General features: G+C 34.5%; 1 protein-coding gene across 8 annotated transcripts in view; it reads left to right on the top strand.

Annotated features, from left to right (window-relative positions):
- LOC117231286 (chitin synthase chs-2) overlaps window positions 1-18,995 on the top strand; it is a 34,112-nt gene that overhangs the window by 11,546 nt on the left and 3,571 nt on the right. For 3 of the 8 annotated variants that reach the window (XM_033489597.1, XM_033489596.1, XM_033489598.1), the window contains 16 exons: window positions 1,928-2,041; window positions 2,498-2,742; window positions 5,069-5,362; window positions 5,759-5,968; window positions 6,295-6,639; window positions 7,130-7,521; window positions 9,022-9,289; window positions 9,395-9,657; window positions 10,192-10,402; window positions 10,483-10,730; window positions 10,887-11,079; window positions 11,244-11,398; window positions 12,788-13,093; window positions 14,094-14,341; window positions 14,912-15,224; window positions 16,044-16,220. In XM_033489597.1, coding sequence (XP_033345488.1) covers window positions 1,929-2,041; window positions 2,498-2,742; window positions 5,069-5,362; window positions 5,759-5,968; window positions 6,295-6,639; window positions 7,130-7,521; window positions 9,022-9,289; window positions 9,395-9,657; window positions 10,192-10,402; window positions 10,483-10,730; window positions 10,887-11,079; window positions 11,244-11,398; window positions 12,788-13,093; window positions 14,094-14,341; window positions 14,912-15,224; window positions 16,044-16,220 — 3,981 coding nt within the window. In that variant the 5' untranslated portion in view covers window position 1,928. Of the gene's footprint in view, window positions 1-1,927; window positions 2,042-2,497; window positions 2,743-5,068; window positions 5,363-5,758; window positions 5,969-6,294; window positions 6,640-7,129; window positions 7,522-9,021; window positions 9,290-9,394; window positions 9,658-10,191; window positions 10,403-10,482; window positions 10,731-10,886; window positions 11,080-11,243; window positions 11,399-11,889; window positions 12,196-12,787; window positions 13,094-14,093; window positions 14,342-14,911; window positions 15,225-16,043; window positions 16,221-16,829; window positions 17,007-18,995 lie in introns of those variants that run through there. The other 5 variants (XM_033489595.1, XM_033489594.1, XM_033489600.1 and 2 more) reach the window with 4 other exon arrangements.

Raw genomic sequence — 18,995 nt, 5'->3', positions numbered from 1 at the left:
CTTAACTGTTACGTACTGTATTAGATTTTCCTTACGTCAATCTGAATCTCTAGGAATCCTGTGAAAAATACTTTCGTTTCTGTTAATAAAAGTCTTTTCATTCGTTCATTGAACGCTAAAACTAGCGACCAATAACGCTTGTATCGAAGAGAACGCGAGAAGGAAAGCCAACCTTGACCCATATATTTAATCCAAAAATTCATCGTTTTAAATCCGTAAGATTCGATAAAAAATTGGAAATTGGTCCTTTCGATAGAAATATACGTTATAAGACCAGGAAGATCGAAATTAGTACATCTTTGCAAGAGTTCAATCGCCTGTCTTTTTATGGTATACGTAACTACTTAATAACTAGCAGACAACGTATGAGTGATACACATTCCATCGAAGTAATAAAGCGGATAGTTGCAGAAACCAGCAACTTCTTATTCCGCTTTCGATGAATCACTAATTAGTTCAACGAGGAGACCCTTTCGCGAGCGTGCTCGTGCATACAGTTCATACAGAGCGATTTTTCTCGCAAAAAACGCAGTTATAGTAGAATTGGTATGTAGAATAAAACTCATAAAACATGACGGGAAGTAAAGAAAGTCGGTTACCTACTGATCCGTTACACACCGTTTATTTCTTCGCCCATTTTTATTTCAATAATATTTGATATTTGATCGGTGAATTTATACGTCGATAAACTACAGAATATTGCGACAATTCGTCTCGTTTCACCGACAATTCCTACTTTTTCCATTTTCCAATCATTATGTGGTGCTTACAGCGCCGAGGTTCCTTTTCATCGACCAACTTTCTTCTTTAATACGCGTGTTCTACATGCTAGCTTTCTTTATCTTTCCTCTTCTTTATAAGCTTCTTTCCGATATATATTTTTAGAATTACTTCAAACACTATCAATATAATGTAATCTCGTACAATATGTATAATATATTTATAAAAGGTGTTATATTTTGTCTTTGATAATCTTACCGAGTTTCTACTACAGTCTAAAGAATGAAGCAAGACGATCGTTGCGAAATCTAGGAAATAGGGCCGTCGGTGTATTCGCTTGTTTTTTAATTAGTAGTAATATCGTGCGATGAATAATATTCCGAATATTTTCTTACGATCAAAATATTAAGTCATGCGGTTCAAAAAGTAGGATGTAACAGTTTGTTCAGTTGTTCGATATAATCGGTAAACATTTGTTCTGAAATGGTTAAGCTTTCTAACATGCAGAAACCAATTTTTGATGTACAGTTCGCGCTTCCTGGTTCACTTGTTATTATTCGAAACAATTCAGCGGTTCACGCTTCATGTGAAATTATTCATAGAGGCGGAGACGTTCAAGATACCGAAGTTACGTTAGCTTAGAACTTCAACTGACCAGACGAATAATCATAAATTATATCTCTACTTTCTCTAAACGACAAATAACACTGGATGACAGATTAAATAATGCTTCAAATCTATCTTTTCTTTTTAAAATAAAAACATGTTATGAAATCATATATTTAATATCTTCGTTAGGATAAAGTTTTTGCTTCATAGCGTCTTGTAACGCGACAATTAAAATCGATAGCTTTCAATTACGTATACCTCAAATCGTATATCTTTGGTTTTATAATTTTGCTCTACAATGATGGATAATTTGTGTATTACGTTCCGCTAAATTTCCATCTTGAATTGTTATTTGTACATAAGAAATAAAATATATTTTTAGTTGGTGGTATTGAAATTTTTGAATTGTAATTTCAGTGGTTTGACATTTACGAAATAGTTGAGAATCTATTTATAAGATGTCGACATTCTAAAACTTAAAATTCGTTGATCATAATTATTTAACTTGCAAAGTTACAACTGCTACTTAAGCAAAGTTATATCGCTATTCTTCGTTTCTTTTAAAAAACATTTTGGTAAAAGAAATGTTTTTTTACAGAATGTCAAAAAGTCAGCAACAGAATGGAATGATAGGAGGCGGAGGACCGGTCGCTGACACTGACGATTTTTCGGATGGTGAGAGTACTCCATTGACTCAGGACTATGGCGACAGGTATGTGGCAAATGTGTCCTTAACCAAGCAGCTATGGTATTCGCAAACGTCGCTCGTTTTATTTTTAAACGGAGAGGGGAAAAAAGCAAACGAGATTTGCTTTTGTTCTTTGCGTCAGTCGAGCCATCTCGTTTTTCGAGAAAAATCGCAGTTATTGCCTCGATTTAATTTTCTTTTAATGGATATTTATATGAAATTTAGGAGTTAATCCAGCCGACTTTTTTAATTAAAGTTTAAAACTGTCACTGTATAATTGGAATAACTAAATCACGAATTTTTATGCGTTTATGGGAAATTTGAAGGTGAAAAGTTAGTTATGTTAATAACAATACGAAACTGCGTACGAAAATTTTATTGAGAAGACAGTCAGAATTAACGTATCGGCTCCATCTGTTTTAATTAAGAACTCGAGTGTAGCTGTATAATTTAATTACGTCTGTTTGTTTCGCTTTCTAGTCAAAGAACTGTCGTGGAAACGAAAGGATGGGACGTGTTTCGGAATCCACCGCCAAAGATCGATTCCGGTTCGATGGCGAATCAAAGATGCCTCGAGATGACGGTACAGATCACGAAGGTGATCGTCTACCTACTAGTATTTGTGATAGTATTAGGAAGCGGCGTAGTAGCCAAAGGAACAATTCTATTTATGACGTCGCAGTTAAGAGCTAATCGAACGATCGCTTACTGCAACAAGAAATTAGGTGAGTGATAGTCAAACTCCCGTACATATCATCGCTATCATCGGATATTATTAATTAATCCTAGGACTTTTGACGCCTCTTATAGCTCTGGGCAATTCGATACTACTCGTATCTTGATTGACTTTATTCTATTCTTAAAACCTTTACATTGTTACGTTAGACTAATGACATAAATTATTGCTTAAATATTCTTTCTAGTAAAATCGATATTCACTGTCGTTTTATTATTTTCTTGATTTCACTTTCATTTTTACTTTGGTCACAGAACTATCTAGCATGTCCTCTGTCTAGTAATATCAGTCCAATGAAAATAACGCAATAAAGTAATTTAATATATAAAGCCATTAACCCAACACAAAACTAATAAAACTAAAATCTACACTATGAATTATGTGAACTATGATTATAGTTTTAAAATCAAAGCAAGCATCGAAGCTCTTTTTCTCGTATTTCTATATATTTATTCGTGCAATAAATGGAATTAAAATAATAGTACTATAAAATGTACCGTTCATACGTTCAAATTCTTATTCGTATTTCCATGCAAATCGAACGCTCGATGACCGCTTTGCAAACTATAGTGCGTTTGTGTAGTGAATTTTCTACAAATTACGCCTATGTTGAATTCGGTGCTTGATGCAACACGTAATCCGTTCGATGCATGTAATCCAGATTCGTAGTACAATAACAATACGTTATCTGCGGTTCATTATTACGCGATTTTCCTTTCTTATATTTGATAAGCCAATTAACGTTTGCGAAATGACCGCTTTATAGGATTATACGCTAATCCACTTTGTGGGTCTGTAAGGATACTATAGTGGGACACAACGTGAAATTAAGTGCCTGCAGGATATACCTTGGAGACGTTTATGAGCTTAATTCTTATTTGTTCTTTTTATGTAAAATGTAACACGTTTATTTTAACCGTTTGACAGTGTAATAAAACGACGAAGAATTTAAAATGAATGACTTGGGAGATAATCGAAAAGCTTGCTGGAATAAAGGTTCGTAAGGTAAAATAACGAATCGATGAAATCGCGTTAGAAATTTTAATTATAATTTTTCAATATTAGCAACGTTTGAATAGGTAATCAGATTTTTACGTATTTATGGCAAAATTTGAAGATACGAAAATACACAAAATGTACATAATACGAAAAAAATATATAAAACGCGTCACTGATGCAAAATCCAAATCGCACTTCTTGAGTTTCAGAACGGTAAAACATTCATGGAAACCGTCGCGGAGTAACGTAAAAAGTGGATCGTGCTCGCAACATAGTTACAACGGAATTTTTTCGCTATGTATAACCGCGGTGCGAGCAAAGGAGAGAAAGTACGTGAAACCAGGTTGAAGCATTACATACGCGAGGCTACCTTCTACAAAATCGTTCGATTCTATATAATAAAAGTTAATTAAAAAAATCTTGTGAACCTAGTGGCCTGGTCGCTTTTCTATACGGTGGTTGATGGTTTCTTTTGACGCAAATTTCGCTGTCGTAGCATGGTATTCGAGGAATTATTCTGGAATGAACGACACGAAAGAACTGAGAGTAATTATATAAGCAAAAATAAGCCATTAAAGAAAGAATACAATTATTCTTTTCGAAGCTTTATTTTGGCGAAAATCAAGTTTAAAAATCTGTCGAATACAGGTGCACTTTTCTGGCTGGCTCCTGATCAAACGCGTTTACTGTTCGATGATAAAGAATGGCTCTCTGCTGTAAACTTGCTTTCCCAAATAAGCATTTTTGGGTGGTATTAGAAAATTATATTTAACGAAAAAGAAGAACTGTATTAATCTTAATCACTGTTCCAATTTTCATTATTTGTAGTTATTTGTCGCTTTCCCAATCATTACGTGCAGATTTTTCTAGGCTTTCGATATATTTTTGTATTAAATCTTCAAAGTACAGAAAATAATTTTAATTCATCGATAACAAGTACTTCTTTATGTTCCGACATTTTGCACTTTTCGCTAATATTTCATTGGCGTAAACCTGCTTTACAAATTGAATATCGATTTTTCTTTTGAATCGAAACGAGTGCATGATTAGTATGTAATTGTGAAACAATGTCTGTCAAAGTATGTCATTTTTATTAAAAAATACCTAAAGAGGATACGATTTTCATGTTATTTTAAATCTTATTATTAGATAGAAAACTAATTGTAGGCATGCTGATAACAGTTATACCGATAATTTATGTAATATGAAAAAGTGGGCTTTCTTCTTCCTGTTCTCTTTTCAGATAAGCTTTGAAAACATATTTGTTGTTTCGTGAATCCAATTTCAGAAGACGTATTTCTTCCTCTCTGTTACAGGCCGGGACAGGCAATGGACAGTAACGTTACCAGAAGAGGAGAGAATAGCGTGGATCTGGTGCATCATAATCGCGTTCGCGGTGCCAGAATTCGGCACGTTAATCCGCAGCACTAGGATATGTATTTTCAAATCGTGGAAGAAACCACCGGCTTCTCACTTCCTGCTTGTCTTTCTCATGGAGACATTCCACGTGACCGGTCTGGCTCTGATGTTTATGGCAGTACTTCCTGAATTGGACGTGGTTAAAGGTGCGATGCTGACGAACTGCGTGTGCTTCGTACCTGGTTTACTAGGTAAGATACGCCATGTTTCACAACATGTTTTGAACTTCAATTTTTAACGCGTTTCTCTTATTTACGTCGAAACTGGTAAAACAGCATGTTTGTTACGTAATTAGCGGAACGAGGTCGATTTGACTGAAAGATGCAAGAGAAAGGTGAATTATGTATTTGGATTAATACTAGAAATAATCGTGATTTTACATAGAAATTTTATTTTACAACATTTTTGGGCGATTTGATAGTATTACGAAGCTTTAAGAATTATTTATGAGCCCTTGGGATTTTAAGAGGCTAACGTACTAGAGTTTCGAGAGTTCTTCGTTAAAAGAAGACATCACGAAGTTCGATTTATCGATAACGAGGGAACTTGTACTGGATTAAGACGAAGATTTCTTTCGATTGTTCAAGGACTGCTCTCTCGCAATAAGAACAAAGACGAGTCGAAGAGATTTGTTTTGGTGCTGATAGATATTGCCGCGCTCGCTGCTCAAGGAACAAGTTTCTTCCTCTGGCCTTTGCTGGATAGTTCTCGACCCTCGTTATGGCTCATACCACCATCTTTATTCCTGGTTTCGTGCGGCTGGTGGGAAAATTATGTTTCGATACAGAGTCCGATCGGTAAGTATTACGATATCGATGAGACATCATTAAGAAGAAACTGTTATCGGGAGTAAAAGAAAAGCAGAATTTATTCAATTTATTCAGGTATTCAATATGAAATTGAAATTTTCGGAAGAAGCTTCTTTTTTACTGTCGATTTTTTTTTATAATCGATATCGAGTCATTGATCTGAATCAACTCTTCCTGCTTAATTCTATCCAAATATTACTACAAATAATATATTTACTTTTAATATGATTATACTTTATTATTATAAATTATATATTACAATAATAAAAAGAAAATATTCCGATATTCAGGATAATTGTAATCTTCCTCGGTAGGATTTGTTCGAGCTCTGGGGAGGGTGAAGAAAGAAATGCGGTTGACGAGATACTTCACTTATATGTTCATCTCGGTTTGGAAGATCGTGGCATTTTTTATTAGCACCTTGCTGATACTCCACGTCAAAGGCGAAACAGTTGGCCATTTGTTCACGATGTTGAGTGACGCTTTCGGAAGCCATGACATTATGGCATGGACGCAACGGGCTGAAGCCACTGATAAAATCACCGATGTCGCTGATATCTTGGATATTGGCGACACAGTGCCTGTACCAGGAAGCGTAGATACCCCTATATACGTTCTACTGTTGCAAATATTTGGTGCTTACTTCACATACATATTTGGTAAGTATTTGTATTTCCTTTATTATATTTATATCTTCAATTAGATTAAGTAATTTTTTAAATACCAAACTAGGGTATGTATCTAGCCTATGGATCTTCATAAAACTTACAGTTTGGCAAAGGCAACGTTGGCAAAGGCAAAGTTTAATGTTGTTAAAAAAATTGTTATTAAAGACAAGTTGTTTAAATTAGAAAATTTTATAGCAAAATCATGACATGGGACATGACATTATGACAGTCAATATTTCCCAAACATTCTTCAACATTGTGTGGTTAAAATACATATTTAATTTACAAATGGGACAAAGAGTCCGATATAAATTTTGCCAATTTGATTTAATTGACACATCCACTTATTGGATTTTTAAACATTGGTCGCCTGAAAAAAGGAAAAACGAAAAATACAATTTACTACGTTTTTCCCTAGTCACATGTTGCAAAAAAAGTATCAGAAGAGAACAGAAAATGAATGGTATTTCGCTTGTTTCAGGTAAATTCGCGTGCAAAATTCTGATACAAGGATTCAGTTATGCTTTCCCGGTAAATCTAACAATTCCAGTGTCAATCTCTTTATTAATTGCTGCTTGTGGCCTGAGGAACACCGATCCTTGCATATTTCAAGGAACGATTCCGGATTATCTGTTCTACGAGTCACCGCCAACCCATTTCATCAATGATTTCGTGTCGAAGCAATATGCTTGGGTATGGTTGTTGTGGTTGCTGTCACAAACTTGGATTACATTGCACGTTTGGACACCGAAATGCGAGCGTCTCGCCGCCACAGAGAAACTGTTCGTCGTTCCTATGTACAATTCTCTGTTAATCGATCAATCGATGGGTCTAAACAGAAAGAGGGACGACCAACCGGAAGTGAAAGTCGAGGTAATTTACTATAAAACAATTTCAAGCCTAGTGTCATGGCAAAATTTTTACTTGTCTTCTTTAAGCAAAGCTTTATATTAATTTTTTACAAAGGTATGCCCTGAGCAGATACTAAATGTAGTTCCCAGTTAAGCGATTATGAAATTTTTATGCAGATTTAAGAAAACAGAGTTCTTTAAAGTATTAAAAGGCCATAATTAAAACTTCCAACGTAATTTTACTCGCCGCCATTCTATCTTATACACTTTTTTTCAATGAAAAACTCGGTAATTATTTCCTTATTTCTATTATTCTTTCTCTGGTAATACTAACTATAAAGCTGCATTTTTCCTTGAAAAAATTAATTTTAAATCTTATATAATCCCTTGTCTATAATTAAGGATGAAAAGATTTTTTGGCACTTGCAATGAGTGTATAGAAAACCATAAAAATCTTGTGTACAGTATTTCCAGTGCTTTTCGCGAGTTTCCATCACCATTAGATTCTATACTTGATTGGGTTTAATTTCTTAAAGGAAATCCCTTGTCTCAACGCTTAATGTCTCTTCATTCACAGAGAGAGCCACTAAGTAACTAGTATACTTTTATCTCCTTACCTTGTCTTTATCTGGAACAGTTTTTCATCCGTCATAATCCTTAAAAGAATGTTCAACCCTTTTAAAATTAAAACCGTATGCTTCATTTTAGTCTCGTTAAAAATAAGAACGAAGTCAACGGAGTAAAAGTATCCTGGTATAAATACAATTTAACAATTTTTATAATTGTAAAATGAGAGGAAGCATAAATATCCGATATATTCGGCACCTTAAAATAGAGAACGCGCTAAACGAGATCTGTCTTCTTATTATTCATCGGTCGACTGTCAAGTTTTATCGCGAACAAGTGTTTCTTAATTAAAAATATACCAAGAAAGATAGAAGGATACATTGACGTAAAAAGATTTGATAAGGAAAATCTATTTAATAAAAATAAAATTCGTACAAAAAATAGAATTCAAATAAATTCACACATAATAAAAATATTAATCGTAATAACAATATTAGTCATAATGATAGTTTCGTATTCACCAAATCTCTTTCTTCGAACAAGAAAATATGTTAAGTGTTAAAACAAGATTCCAGTCTTGAAATTTACTTTCTGTCTTATGGGCTACATGTACAAACGACATAAAGCTGCACGGTACGACTTTATTTAGAAAGGAAAATTTCCACAGACGCTCTTAACATAGACAATTTCACTTTATTCGTTGTTTTGAATCATAATGCTGCTTTGAACAACATTTTGTGTTGTGTTGTTCGCGGAAATATTATGAGGAGATGCTTCTGTTACGAAATGTGCAGAATTAAATTAATTCGCTAAAAGTTTCTAGTGTAAGTCTTGTATTTAAAAATATATATATATATCTTTTTCACGCATAGCAAGACAAAGTTTTCTATAGGCTCGATTGTTATCGAAGGCACGGTCGTTTATATAAAAATATAAGAATTGTATTTTCGGGTAGGATCTGGCAGAGATAGAGAAAGAAAAGGGAGATGGAGATTATGAGACCATATACGAACAGACGGATGGCACGACTACACCTCCGTCGGCTGTAAAGAGCAGCGATCACGTAACAAGAATATACGCCTGCGCGACTATGTGGCATGAAAACAAGGAGGAAATGATGGAATTTTTGAAAAGTATCTTACGTTTGGACGAAGATCAGTGTGCTAGACGTGTAGCCCAAAAGTACTTGAAGGTTGTCGATCCGGACTACTATGAATTCGAAAGTAGGTATCCATATGCGCTTTTTGGTGTAGTCTGGTGGATTAGCATTGTAGTCTGCAAGATCTCAATCATTCAAGCACGTTGAGAGACGTTGTTTATTCTTTCAGCTCACATCTTTTTCGATGATGCGTTCGAGTTATCGGATCACGATGAGAACGAACAGCAAGTGAATAGATTCGTAAAATTGTTGGTGGGCACTCTAGATGAGGCAGCGTCGGACGTTCATCAAACTCGGATGCACGTCAGAGCACCGAAGAAGTATCCGACGCCATACGGTGGCCGATTAGTCTGGACTCTTCCTGGAAAAACGAAGATGATCGCACATTTGAAGGACAAGAGCAAGATTCGTCACCGAAAACGTTGGAGCCAGGTAGGAATTAAAGTCGAACGAAGTTGTAAACGAACCTTTTTGCTTTGAGATTCCCATACAACTTTGAAGATTTAATATTTTTCAAGAATTTATGACTAAAAATTTGTATAGCAGAAGATCCATTAATAATATGCAAAAATATGCATAGCTTTTAAAATGAGCGAAATTCCAGTAATTCTGATATTTTACAATCTATTAATATTTCTAGAAACGTATAGCATTGAGAAGGAGTAGGAAGCGAGTGATAGTTTTAATAATTACAAAGCAATCTGGCATCTTACGATTTGTTAATATTTTCAACCCTTAATCCGACTCTTGTGTCAATTTGACGCATTGGTATAGATGTAAAAGAATCAGCATTTTTTCAGCATTTGCAAATTTAAAGGGTTAAAAATATACATAGTATTCAATAGTAATTCAGAATACTCATAGCCATAGTAGTTCGTACTTATTACTCGTAGTAGTTCAAAATACATTTATATTTTTAAATTTTTCACAACATTGAATAATATTACTTCGAAACTTGCGTTCCAGGTTATGTACATGTATTATTTATTGGGACATCGATTAATGGAATTGCCAATTAGCGTAGATCGCAAGGAAGTAATCGCAGAAAATACTTACTTATTAACTCTTGACGGTGATATCGATTTTCAACCAGCCGCTGTGAAACTGCTCGTGGATTTGATGAAGAAGAACAAAAATCTTGGCGCAGCCTGTGGCCGTATTCATCCAGTCGGTTCAGGTAGTCTTCGTCAAACAACTTTCAACCTGTGACAAATTTTAATAATAAAGTTTTATGTACAACTTTTTTTATGATATTAGGTCCTATGGTTTGGTATCAGATGTTCGAGTACGCTATCGGGCATTGGCTGCAAAAAGCAACCGAGCATATGATCGGCTGTGTACTTTGTAGCCCTGGTTGCTTCTCGTTGTTCAGAGGAAAAGCTTTGATGGACGATAACGTGATGAAGAAGTACACAACGAGATCTGATGAGGCTAGACATTACGTTCAATACGATCAAGGAGAGGATCGATGGCTTTGTACGCTTCTTTTGCAACGTGGGTACAGGGTAAGTATCCAGAAAATTTTCCGAAATTATTATTACTTGATCTAGATACTAAATTTATACAGGAGGACAGTGATCGAAGTCTTTATTCAAATTCAATATTTGATGAAATATTTTATGATGTCACTTATTCACATTCTTCACCGTTTAATCTTACAGGTAGAATATTCAGCAGCCAGCGATGCTTACACTCATGCACCCGAAGGTTTTAACGAGTTTTACAATCAGCGGCGTCGATGGGTACCATCTACCATTGCCAATATCATGGATCTTCTGATGGACGCAAAACGAACGATTAAAATCAACGATAACATTTCTCTTCCTTACATCTCTTATCAAATCTTACTCATGGGTCAGTCAAACTCTCGTTCTACTTTTATTTTTCTATTAATTAATTGCCTTTCTCGGCACTGAAACTTCCATGTAGTTTCTACAATCCCATCATATTAATTTCATTCTTCGTGCTTTGAGATTTATCAATTATGAATTAAAAAATCGTCTAAATCCTTCTTACAGGTGGAACCATTTTAGGACCAGGCACGATTTTCCTCATGTTGGTCGGTGCTTTCGTCGCAGCCTTTAAGATCGATAATTGGACCAGCTTCTACTATAATATTATTCCTATTCTGTTCTTCATGCTTGTATGTTTCACTTGTAAAGCGAGCATTCAGGTACATCCACTTATAATTAATACTTGTTATACGTGCTTATCGTGAACGAAGAACACAGGAAAAGGACATGATAAACAATTTGAAAATTCAACGTTACCAAAATTGTCTCTTTAATTCGTTATGAGATCATGTACAATGGCTGTAAATGTCATTTGTACACCTTGGTATTTATTATAGTTAATTACTAGTTAATTACGTCCAAGTATATCAAATTTCGTATCATTTAGTAATACTTTCATATGATTACGAACGATCGATGGAGACAAACTAAACATGAAGACTACAAAAAGAAAACAATATATATAGAATCGGATAAACAAGTACTTCATTGAAAAATAAGGACGCATGTAAATATCTTTTATTGGTGATCTTGATGAGATTAAGAGATCAGTGATAAAGTGATCTGTCATGTTCCTTTTACCTGCTCTTCAAATACTTGTCGCTTTGATTGTTCTTGCAATTCTTTTTTTTTTCGTGTTGTTGTCTTTCAGCTTCTGTGCGCGCAGATATTGTCGACAGGATATGCGATGATAATGATGGCTGTGATCGTAGGTACGGCCCTCCAACTTGGGGAGGATGGTATCGGTTCACCTTCCGCGATATTCTTAATATCATTATCCAGCTCCTTTTTCATAGCCGCCTGTTTACATCCTCAAGAGTTTTGGTGTATTGTTCCTGGTATAATATACCTCCTTTCAATCCCCTCGATGTACCTTCTTTTGATCCTCTACTCGATTATAAACTTGAACGTCGTCTCGTGGGGAACTCGTGAGGTCCAAGTGAAAAAAACCAAAAAGGTTCGTTCCTTTGTATTGGCTTTACCCGACTCTTTCTTTTTTCTTTTTTCCCCTTGTTCAACTAACTGGACAGTATTTGGTTGGATCATGTTTGTCAATTTTGAGGGATTGTACATTTACCATTATTCTGTAAAACCATCGTAGGAAACATATGGTGGTGGTAAATCAAGATGGCAAGTGCTTTTGGACAATTTCACGCGAGCTGCAAGCTTTTTTTGTCTGCATGTGTACGTTTTAACTTGTTTATAATGACGCAGATACTGAGAGTGACATTATGCTGAGGATACGAGAATTTTAATTCAATAATTCGATATTTAACACTTCTAAAACTGAATGTTTCTTGACCAGTTGGAAAAAGATTCGTTTATCAATTATTAGTAGCAATATATAATAAACGAAAAAAAATAGTATACGTACAAACGTATAGCGTAAAAAAATTATTATGCCTAAGATTAGTATGAATTAGATTCAGAAAGGTTAATCCAGTATCCTCAACGTATTACCACTATTTTATACAAGACCAAACAAAAATTGGTTTACACGCATCTGCATCGAGCATCGATAACTGCTAATAATAACAACGGTGTGCCAGGTTTTCGTGGCGGCGATAATAAGTACTCTGTACGGCATGGTGATGATCGCCGTGATCGTTGGGACTGCGATTAACATCGTTCAGGACGGGATAATGTCGCCATCCGCGATGTTCCTATTTTTAGTAATATCTCAGATGATAATAACCGCACTATTGCACCCCGAAGAAATGTATTGCTTACTATACAGCATCATATACTTCATCACCGTCCCATCGATGTACGTGTTGCTTATTTTTTATTCGATCTGTAATCTGAACAACATCACATGGGGTACGAGAGAGGTGGCGACTAAGAAAACTGCTGCGGTAACTATCAGTTCAATCTTAATTGAATAATCGACTCTAATTTTAAGCATGTTCTTCTTTTCTGTTATTTTATCAAGTATCATTAATAATTATGCACCTTGAAGCAAACAGCAGTTGGAGTCATCTAACTTATCAAGCTTTAGCACAATCCATTTGAAAATTATTGGCTCATAATAGTGATTCCTATCACAAGAATTAAATTATTAAATTCAAATCCGCCACTATGTCAGTATGATTGACATCTATATTACGGCTAAATCTCACTATTCGACCTATGTATTTTACGTAGATATATACGGCAATAGAGTAAACTGAGCGAGTAAATCCACTTAATTCGACTAAACTATGTAAATGCACTACATTGGATGGATGCTCAGTATTGCTCAGGTGGGATTACAAAATTAGATTCTGCAAGAACAGTTCCTATCAAGGAACTATTTAAGAAGTTATATAGAAACAGCGAGGAAACAATTTAATTTGTACAACGTTCGAAACATTTTATCGACTTCGATTTTTCAAATGGATGACGTGAATGCTTCTTTCCTTTACTTAGAAAAATAAAATAATTTTTAATTTTAAAAAGATTTATTTGAAGCATATGTTTTTTAATTTGCGCGGACGTATAATACTATAAATCGTTGTCTTCTTCAGAACTTATATCAAGCTCTCTGTCTCTCTCAATAATCTTTCCATTCATATATTAATAATTCAGGAGTGAGAAGCAACATGAGTGAAAAGTACTTGAATTTCCAATGAACGTTCGACTGAAAAATTTGTTTCAAGGTGTAATGCTTTTTAGTATTTGATATTACGTTTGTAGATATAACGATAATCACAACTAATAAATTAATAGCACGCAATTAATAATTTTTTAATACGTTTCCTACTGTCTCATATATTTCTTTAGAAACAGTATTTACTATAATAGCATTTATGTACTTACCTTTTATGTATATGATCAAAATTAAAATATGTTACATATTTCTCGCTGAATCGGTAGGAACTTGAACAAGAGAAAAAGGAAGCCGAGGAAGCAAAACGGAAAGCGAAACAGAAATCTCTGTTAGGGTTTCTTCAAAGTGGCGTAGGCTCGAACGACGATGAAGAAGGATCGATAGAAATTTCTTTGTCGGGATTGTTCAAGTGCATGTTCTGCACTCATGGACAGACCTCGAATGAGAAACAGCAGTTGGTCGCTATTGCTGAATCTTTGGAGCAAGTTAGCAAACGCCTGGAAGTTATCGAAAGGTTTTTTGATTTTATATTATTCTAAAAATATCTTTTACTCTGCGCTTTATAAATTCAAATATTTATTGACTTGGTCGATTATTTCAACACAAGGCTCTGCAAATCTGTTAATATTCATTTATTTTTTATTGATTGCCTTGCTATAACCATAACAGTAGTAATTAAATTTCCATCATATCTATTAACATGCAAAACTAAACAATCAATTTCAATTTATACGACGAGTTGAAATGAATTTTTAATGAAATTTCAAATGAGACCTCTCGAATGATCTATGATTATGGCTTATTATGATTTATTTTACATAATCCTTGTCATCTGGTTATACCGGTTAAATATAATCTATTATACTAAACTAAATATAATATCACTAGCATGATGCTGAATTAGACGTAATAAAAGGTCGTACAAAATGCGTTTCTTTTTGCGTTTTTCTGATTGAAAATTTCAGAGTTCAAACCGGAAGTATCTTTTAACAAAGCAAAGCTTCTCTAATTCTAAATAATGAGATCTTTGAAGTAATACCGACGATTATATTCAACTTGAATTTAATATAAATCCATTTATCAGAGCCGTGGATCCTCATGGGGTGACAAGTCGACGTCGTGCATCCTCCGTGGGTTCTCGAACAGCCGATCATTTAGGGGCCATTGGCGAAGATCCAGCAGAGGATCAGGATTGTCATAGTGAAGCCGAAACGGTGACAAGTCAGAATACGGAAGGGAATCGCGAAGCTAACAACTTCCTAAGCAGACCTTACTGGTTGAGCGACGAAGGACTTAAAAAAGGTGAAATCGATGTCCTGTCGCTGCAGGAGGAACTATTTTGGAAGGATCTCCTGGAGAAGTATCTGTATCCTATAGACGAAGACAAGGCAGAAAAGGTAAGAAGTTTTAATCAAGCTGTAGTCATTCGTAGTTTTTGTCTTTTTTTATTTCTTAAAATTTCTTAAAATTTGAGAAGAATTTTTGTCTATCTTTTCTTTCTTCTATACTTGAGTTAAATTTATATTTTTCGTAATTTTGAAAAACTTTTTATTCTAAAATTTTGTTCAATGTTTAGAGTAATTGTTTTGGATAAAAAATAAAGTTTCCGAAGTACTTATTGTGCGTAGAATTTACAGATTATTTATAAAATTTGTTATTTTATCATTTGTGTATATATATCGTTATCAGTCAAGTTTTTAGTACTATTTGTTAATTGAATATGTATAACTAGCGTCGAGGATGTTGCTCGATCGTAGAACTATTAATTCTATTTTATTTATTTCAGTATCTCTCGTGTAAAATTCAACGAATTCGAAATAGATTAAAAAAGATAGATATTATTTAGAAATTGCGAAGTATGAAACTAAAAAATTCCGTAAAATATTTGAATCAAATAACTTCGCGAATAACAGAATGAAAATAACTGTTTCAACATTTTTTTAAATTTCTTAATCGATTATTTTTACAGTATTTTTAATTGTTATTTCACATAGCTTATATAATAACGTTAAGATTTTCAAACATTTTGGAACTTTGCTAGATTAAGATAAAAAAAATGAAAAATATTTTGCAACAAAATCTAAAGAATCTAAAGAAATCTTACTGGAAAGAACTGAAAGAGTAAACGATTAATAATTGTATGTACGAAATAACGGTTGTTTAAATTTGTCAATAATCGAAGAATATAAATAATCGATCCATGCTACTTACGTCAGGCACGAATCGCCAAAGATCTAAAGGACCTACGTGACCAGAGCGTTTTCGCGTTTTTCATGATGAACGCCCTCTTCGTCCTGATCGTCTTTCTGCTGCAATTAAACAAAGATTTGTTGCACGTGAAGTGGCCCTTTGGTATCAAGACCAACATCACCTATGATGATCACTCCCAGGAGGTAAAGACCGCTCCGTCCACGTCGTGTTGTCCTGCTTCTTAAATCATATCCCCTTTCCCCTAAAACAGCAAACAAAAAAAAAATAATATAGATAATTAGTAGGATCTATCCCACGAGCCATATAGCCGTCTTATTAATTCTTTGTTTAGCTTGTTGTAGCAAAACATTTCAAATGCTAAAAGCGTATACTTTACCCAAAATACTAGATTCAAGCAATTAATGATATATCAGTTAAAAACACAAATGAAAGGAGTGTCATATATAATAATAAATATCATAATGGAAGAAAATATTTTCGTAAAACCACAGGAAAAAGTAAAAAAGGAAGGTAATTTAGAAGTATACAAAATTTATACACGATGATTCAAGTTAAGCATTCAAATTGTTTTGCAGCAAATACTCGTAGTAGCGATTTTTATATTTTTCCTTGTCGCTTGTTAAGAAGCTTTTTAGAGGATGTGAGTTTGCTTGAAGACCTAAATGATCACGGAGAGGATCCTCCCTCGAAAGGAGCCGATGGATCAACGATTCGACTGGACGGAGCGTATTTTTTTTCATATCTTTGCTAATCTGTGCTTTTTCTTTTGTTTCTTCCCTGGTCCACGACAGACTCGCATTGCCGCCGACCTAATTGAGCTGCGGAACAAGAGCGTGTTCGCGTTTTTTATGTTCAATGCGTTGTTCGTTCTGATCGTATTCTTGCTCCAGCTGAACAAAGATCAGCTGCACGTTGTCTGGCCACTCGGCGTCAAGACGAATATCACCTTCATCGAAGAGACCTCGGAGGTATCTGGTAGTGTTCTAAACGAAAAACAGAGATGCTGTCTCACTGATGCCTCGGGAGACTAACACATCCGTGTGCTCCGTTGCTCGTATTTATATCTTTTCTGTTTTCTCTCAATTTTCTTTCTTCTCGTTTTATTCCTACGTCTTCACTTTTCTGACAATGACGTTTAAATTAGGGGCCACTATTTTAAATTATTACAATTAAATTATTTCCAATCCACGTAGTTTTTAATACGCACGTACCCATACAATTAATATTTTCCTGTTTTAATCTGTGTAGGTTTTAGTATACACGTACGCGTATATTAAAAATTATGCGAATTAAAGCACGAATATATTAATTACACGTGTGACTTAGATACATGTTCAAAATCTTCAATCTACATTCGTCGTTATTTGTCGATTTGATAGCGGCAATGAGTCAGAATCGAACAATTTTGCGCGAGGACGGAGTCACGTAGAGGAAGAAGAGTAAGGGTCGATTGAATCGCCAGATTGAAATTCGAGCGTGGATCCTTCGTTTTTTCAAATGATTCTTTCATTCTCATTTCAGAGATATCTTTTTTTTTTTTAGTGTAATTTTAGATACGTTTAGAATGAAAGTTTAGAGCTTCTATTTAGTTCTAATAGAATCGAGCTTGCGGTTGCGATACTTTTAATATTTTCTCCTTTGCCTTTTCTAGTTTAGATTTCAGGCATAGAGTATTTACTTCGTGAACTGCTTCTTTTGTCAATTTAGATATTTAGCAATTTCTGGTTTTATTATTCACATGTGATCGATTTCATATTTTTCATTGCCCTAAAATTAAACACTTATTTAATGAAAAATTTGAATAAAACAAAATATTTGCATTCAGTATCTATAATTAAATTCAATTCCGGTCTAAAAATTCTTATATTTGGTTTCTTTTTAAAAATTACAATTTTCCTTGATCTGAATTCAACTCAGTCTAATCGAAATTCAAGCGGTGGAATTGCCTGAATAAATTCTGCGTTCAAGAAACATAGAAACAAACTTCGAATGAATTTTCATTTTTTCTCGAAGAGGAATAAAGAAATTGCTAAATATCATGAAAAAGAACGACACAACTAGTATACAGAGAAAGGGATCGCAGTTCAATAGTGAGCATCGGAGCACGCTGGAAATGGTATACCCGGTGATAATGTTGCACTTGCTGGGACATGTCTGTGTTTTGTCAATAACGTGGATCATGAGCACGTGGCGAATTACCATTAACATGTTTGCACAGGTACTCCCGAAGCGTATGGAAAAGCTGGGGGCACTATCAATCAACTGACTCGAAACTAGTTAGCTAAGTCACAAATAACATCGATGCCTTGTTATTTCAAATCCCATTATCCTTCCTCGTTATGTGTACGTCTACTTTCTTTTAGTATCCGTAAAAAGTAAAACGATATGGTGGCCATCGAGCGTGATCACTCAGATCACTCGCACCATCAAGTTTCCATCTTGACTAACATCGATATACTTCTTGATTAACGTTATCGAAGTCCAGAGAACAAATGTAAAATCACACGTTACTTTTATTTTGGATATTAATAGATTACTGGACAGAATATTAATAGATTAGAAAATTAAATTGAAAAGAATTCTAATAAGTAACGTGTATAGAAACAATATTTTTGAATTTAAGTAACATTCGAATATTATCTTTTATTCAGTTAAATAAAATTCCTATAATTTTCCTAATTATTTTTTCAATGTTCTCTTAGCTTCTGTACACCTTTTGGCTCTCTCGTGATTGTCTACTTTCCCAAGGCTCGAGTTAGAAGTTTTCTTTCCTGTCTTTCAATGGACAGTAGCACGTGCACGATTTGTGGGTCACGAAAGAGTCGAAAAAGCACCTTTGAACATGTCTCATTTTTTTCCGCTCACCTGGTTGAATACGAACGAGGGAGAAATTGTTAAGCAGATTTTCACGTTTTTTATGTGTCTAATTTTGATAACGCACTGCTAGGTATGGCAGC

Source organism: Bombus vosnesenskii, unplaced genomic scaffold (genome assembly GCF_011952255.1).
Source record: "Bombus vosnesenskii isolate JDL3184/JDL3185 unplaced genomic scaffold, Bvos_JDL3184-5_v1.1 scf7180000013272, whole genome shotgun sequence".
Taxonomy (NCBI): domain Eukaryota; kingdom Metazoa; phylum Arthropoda; class Insecta; order Hymenoptera; family Apidae; genus Bombus; species Bombus vosnesenskii.
The sequence above is the reverse complement of the archived record's forward strand: the minus strand, read 5'-3'. Positions and strand labels throughout refer to the sequence as shown.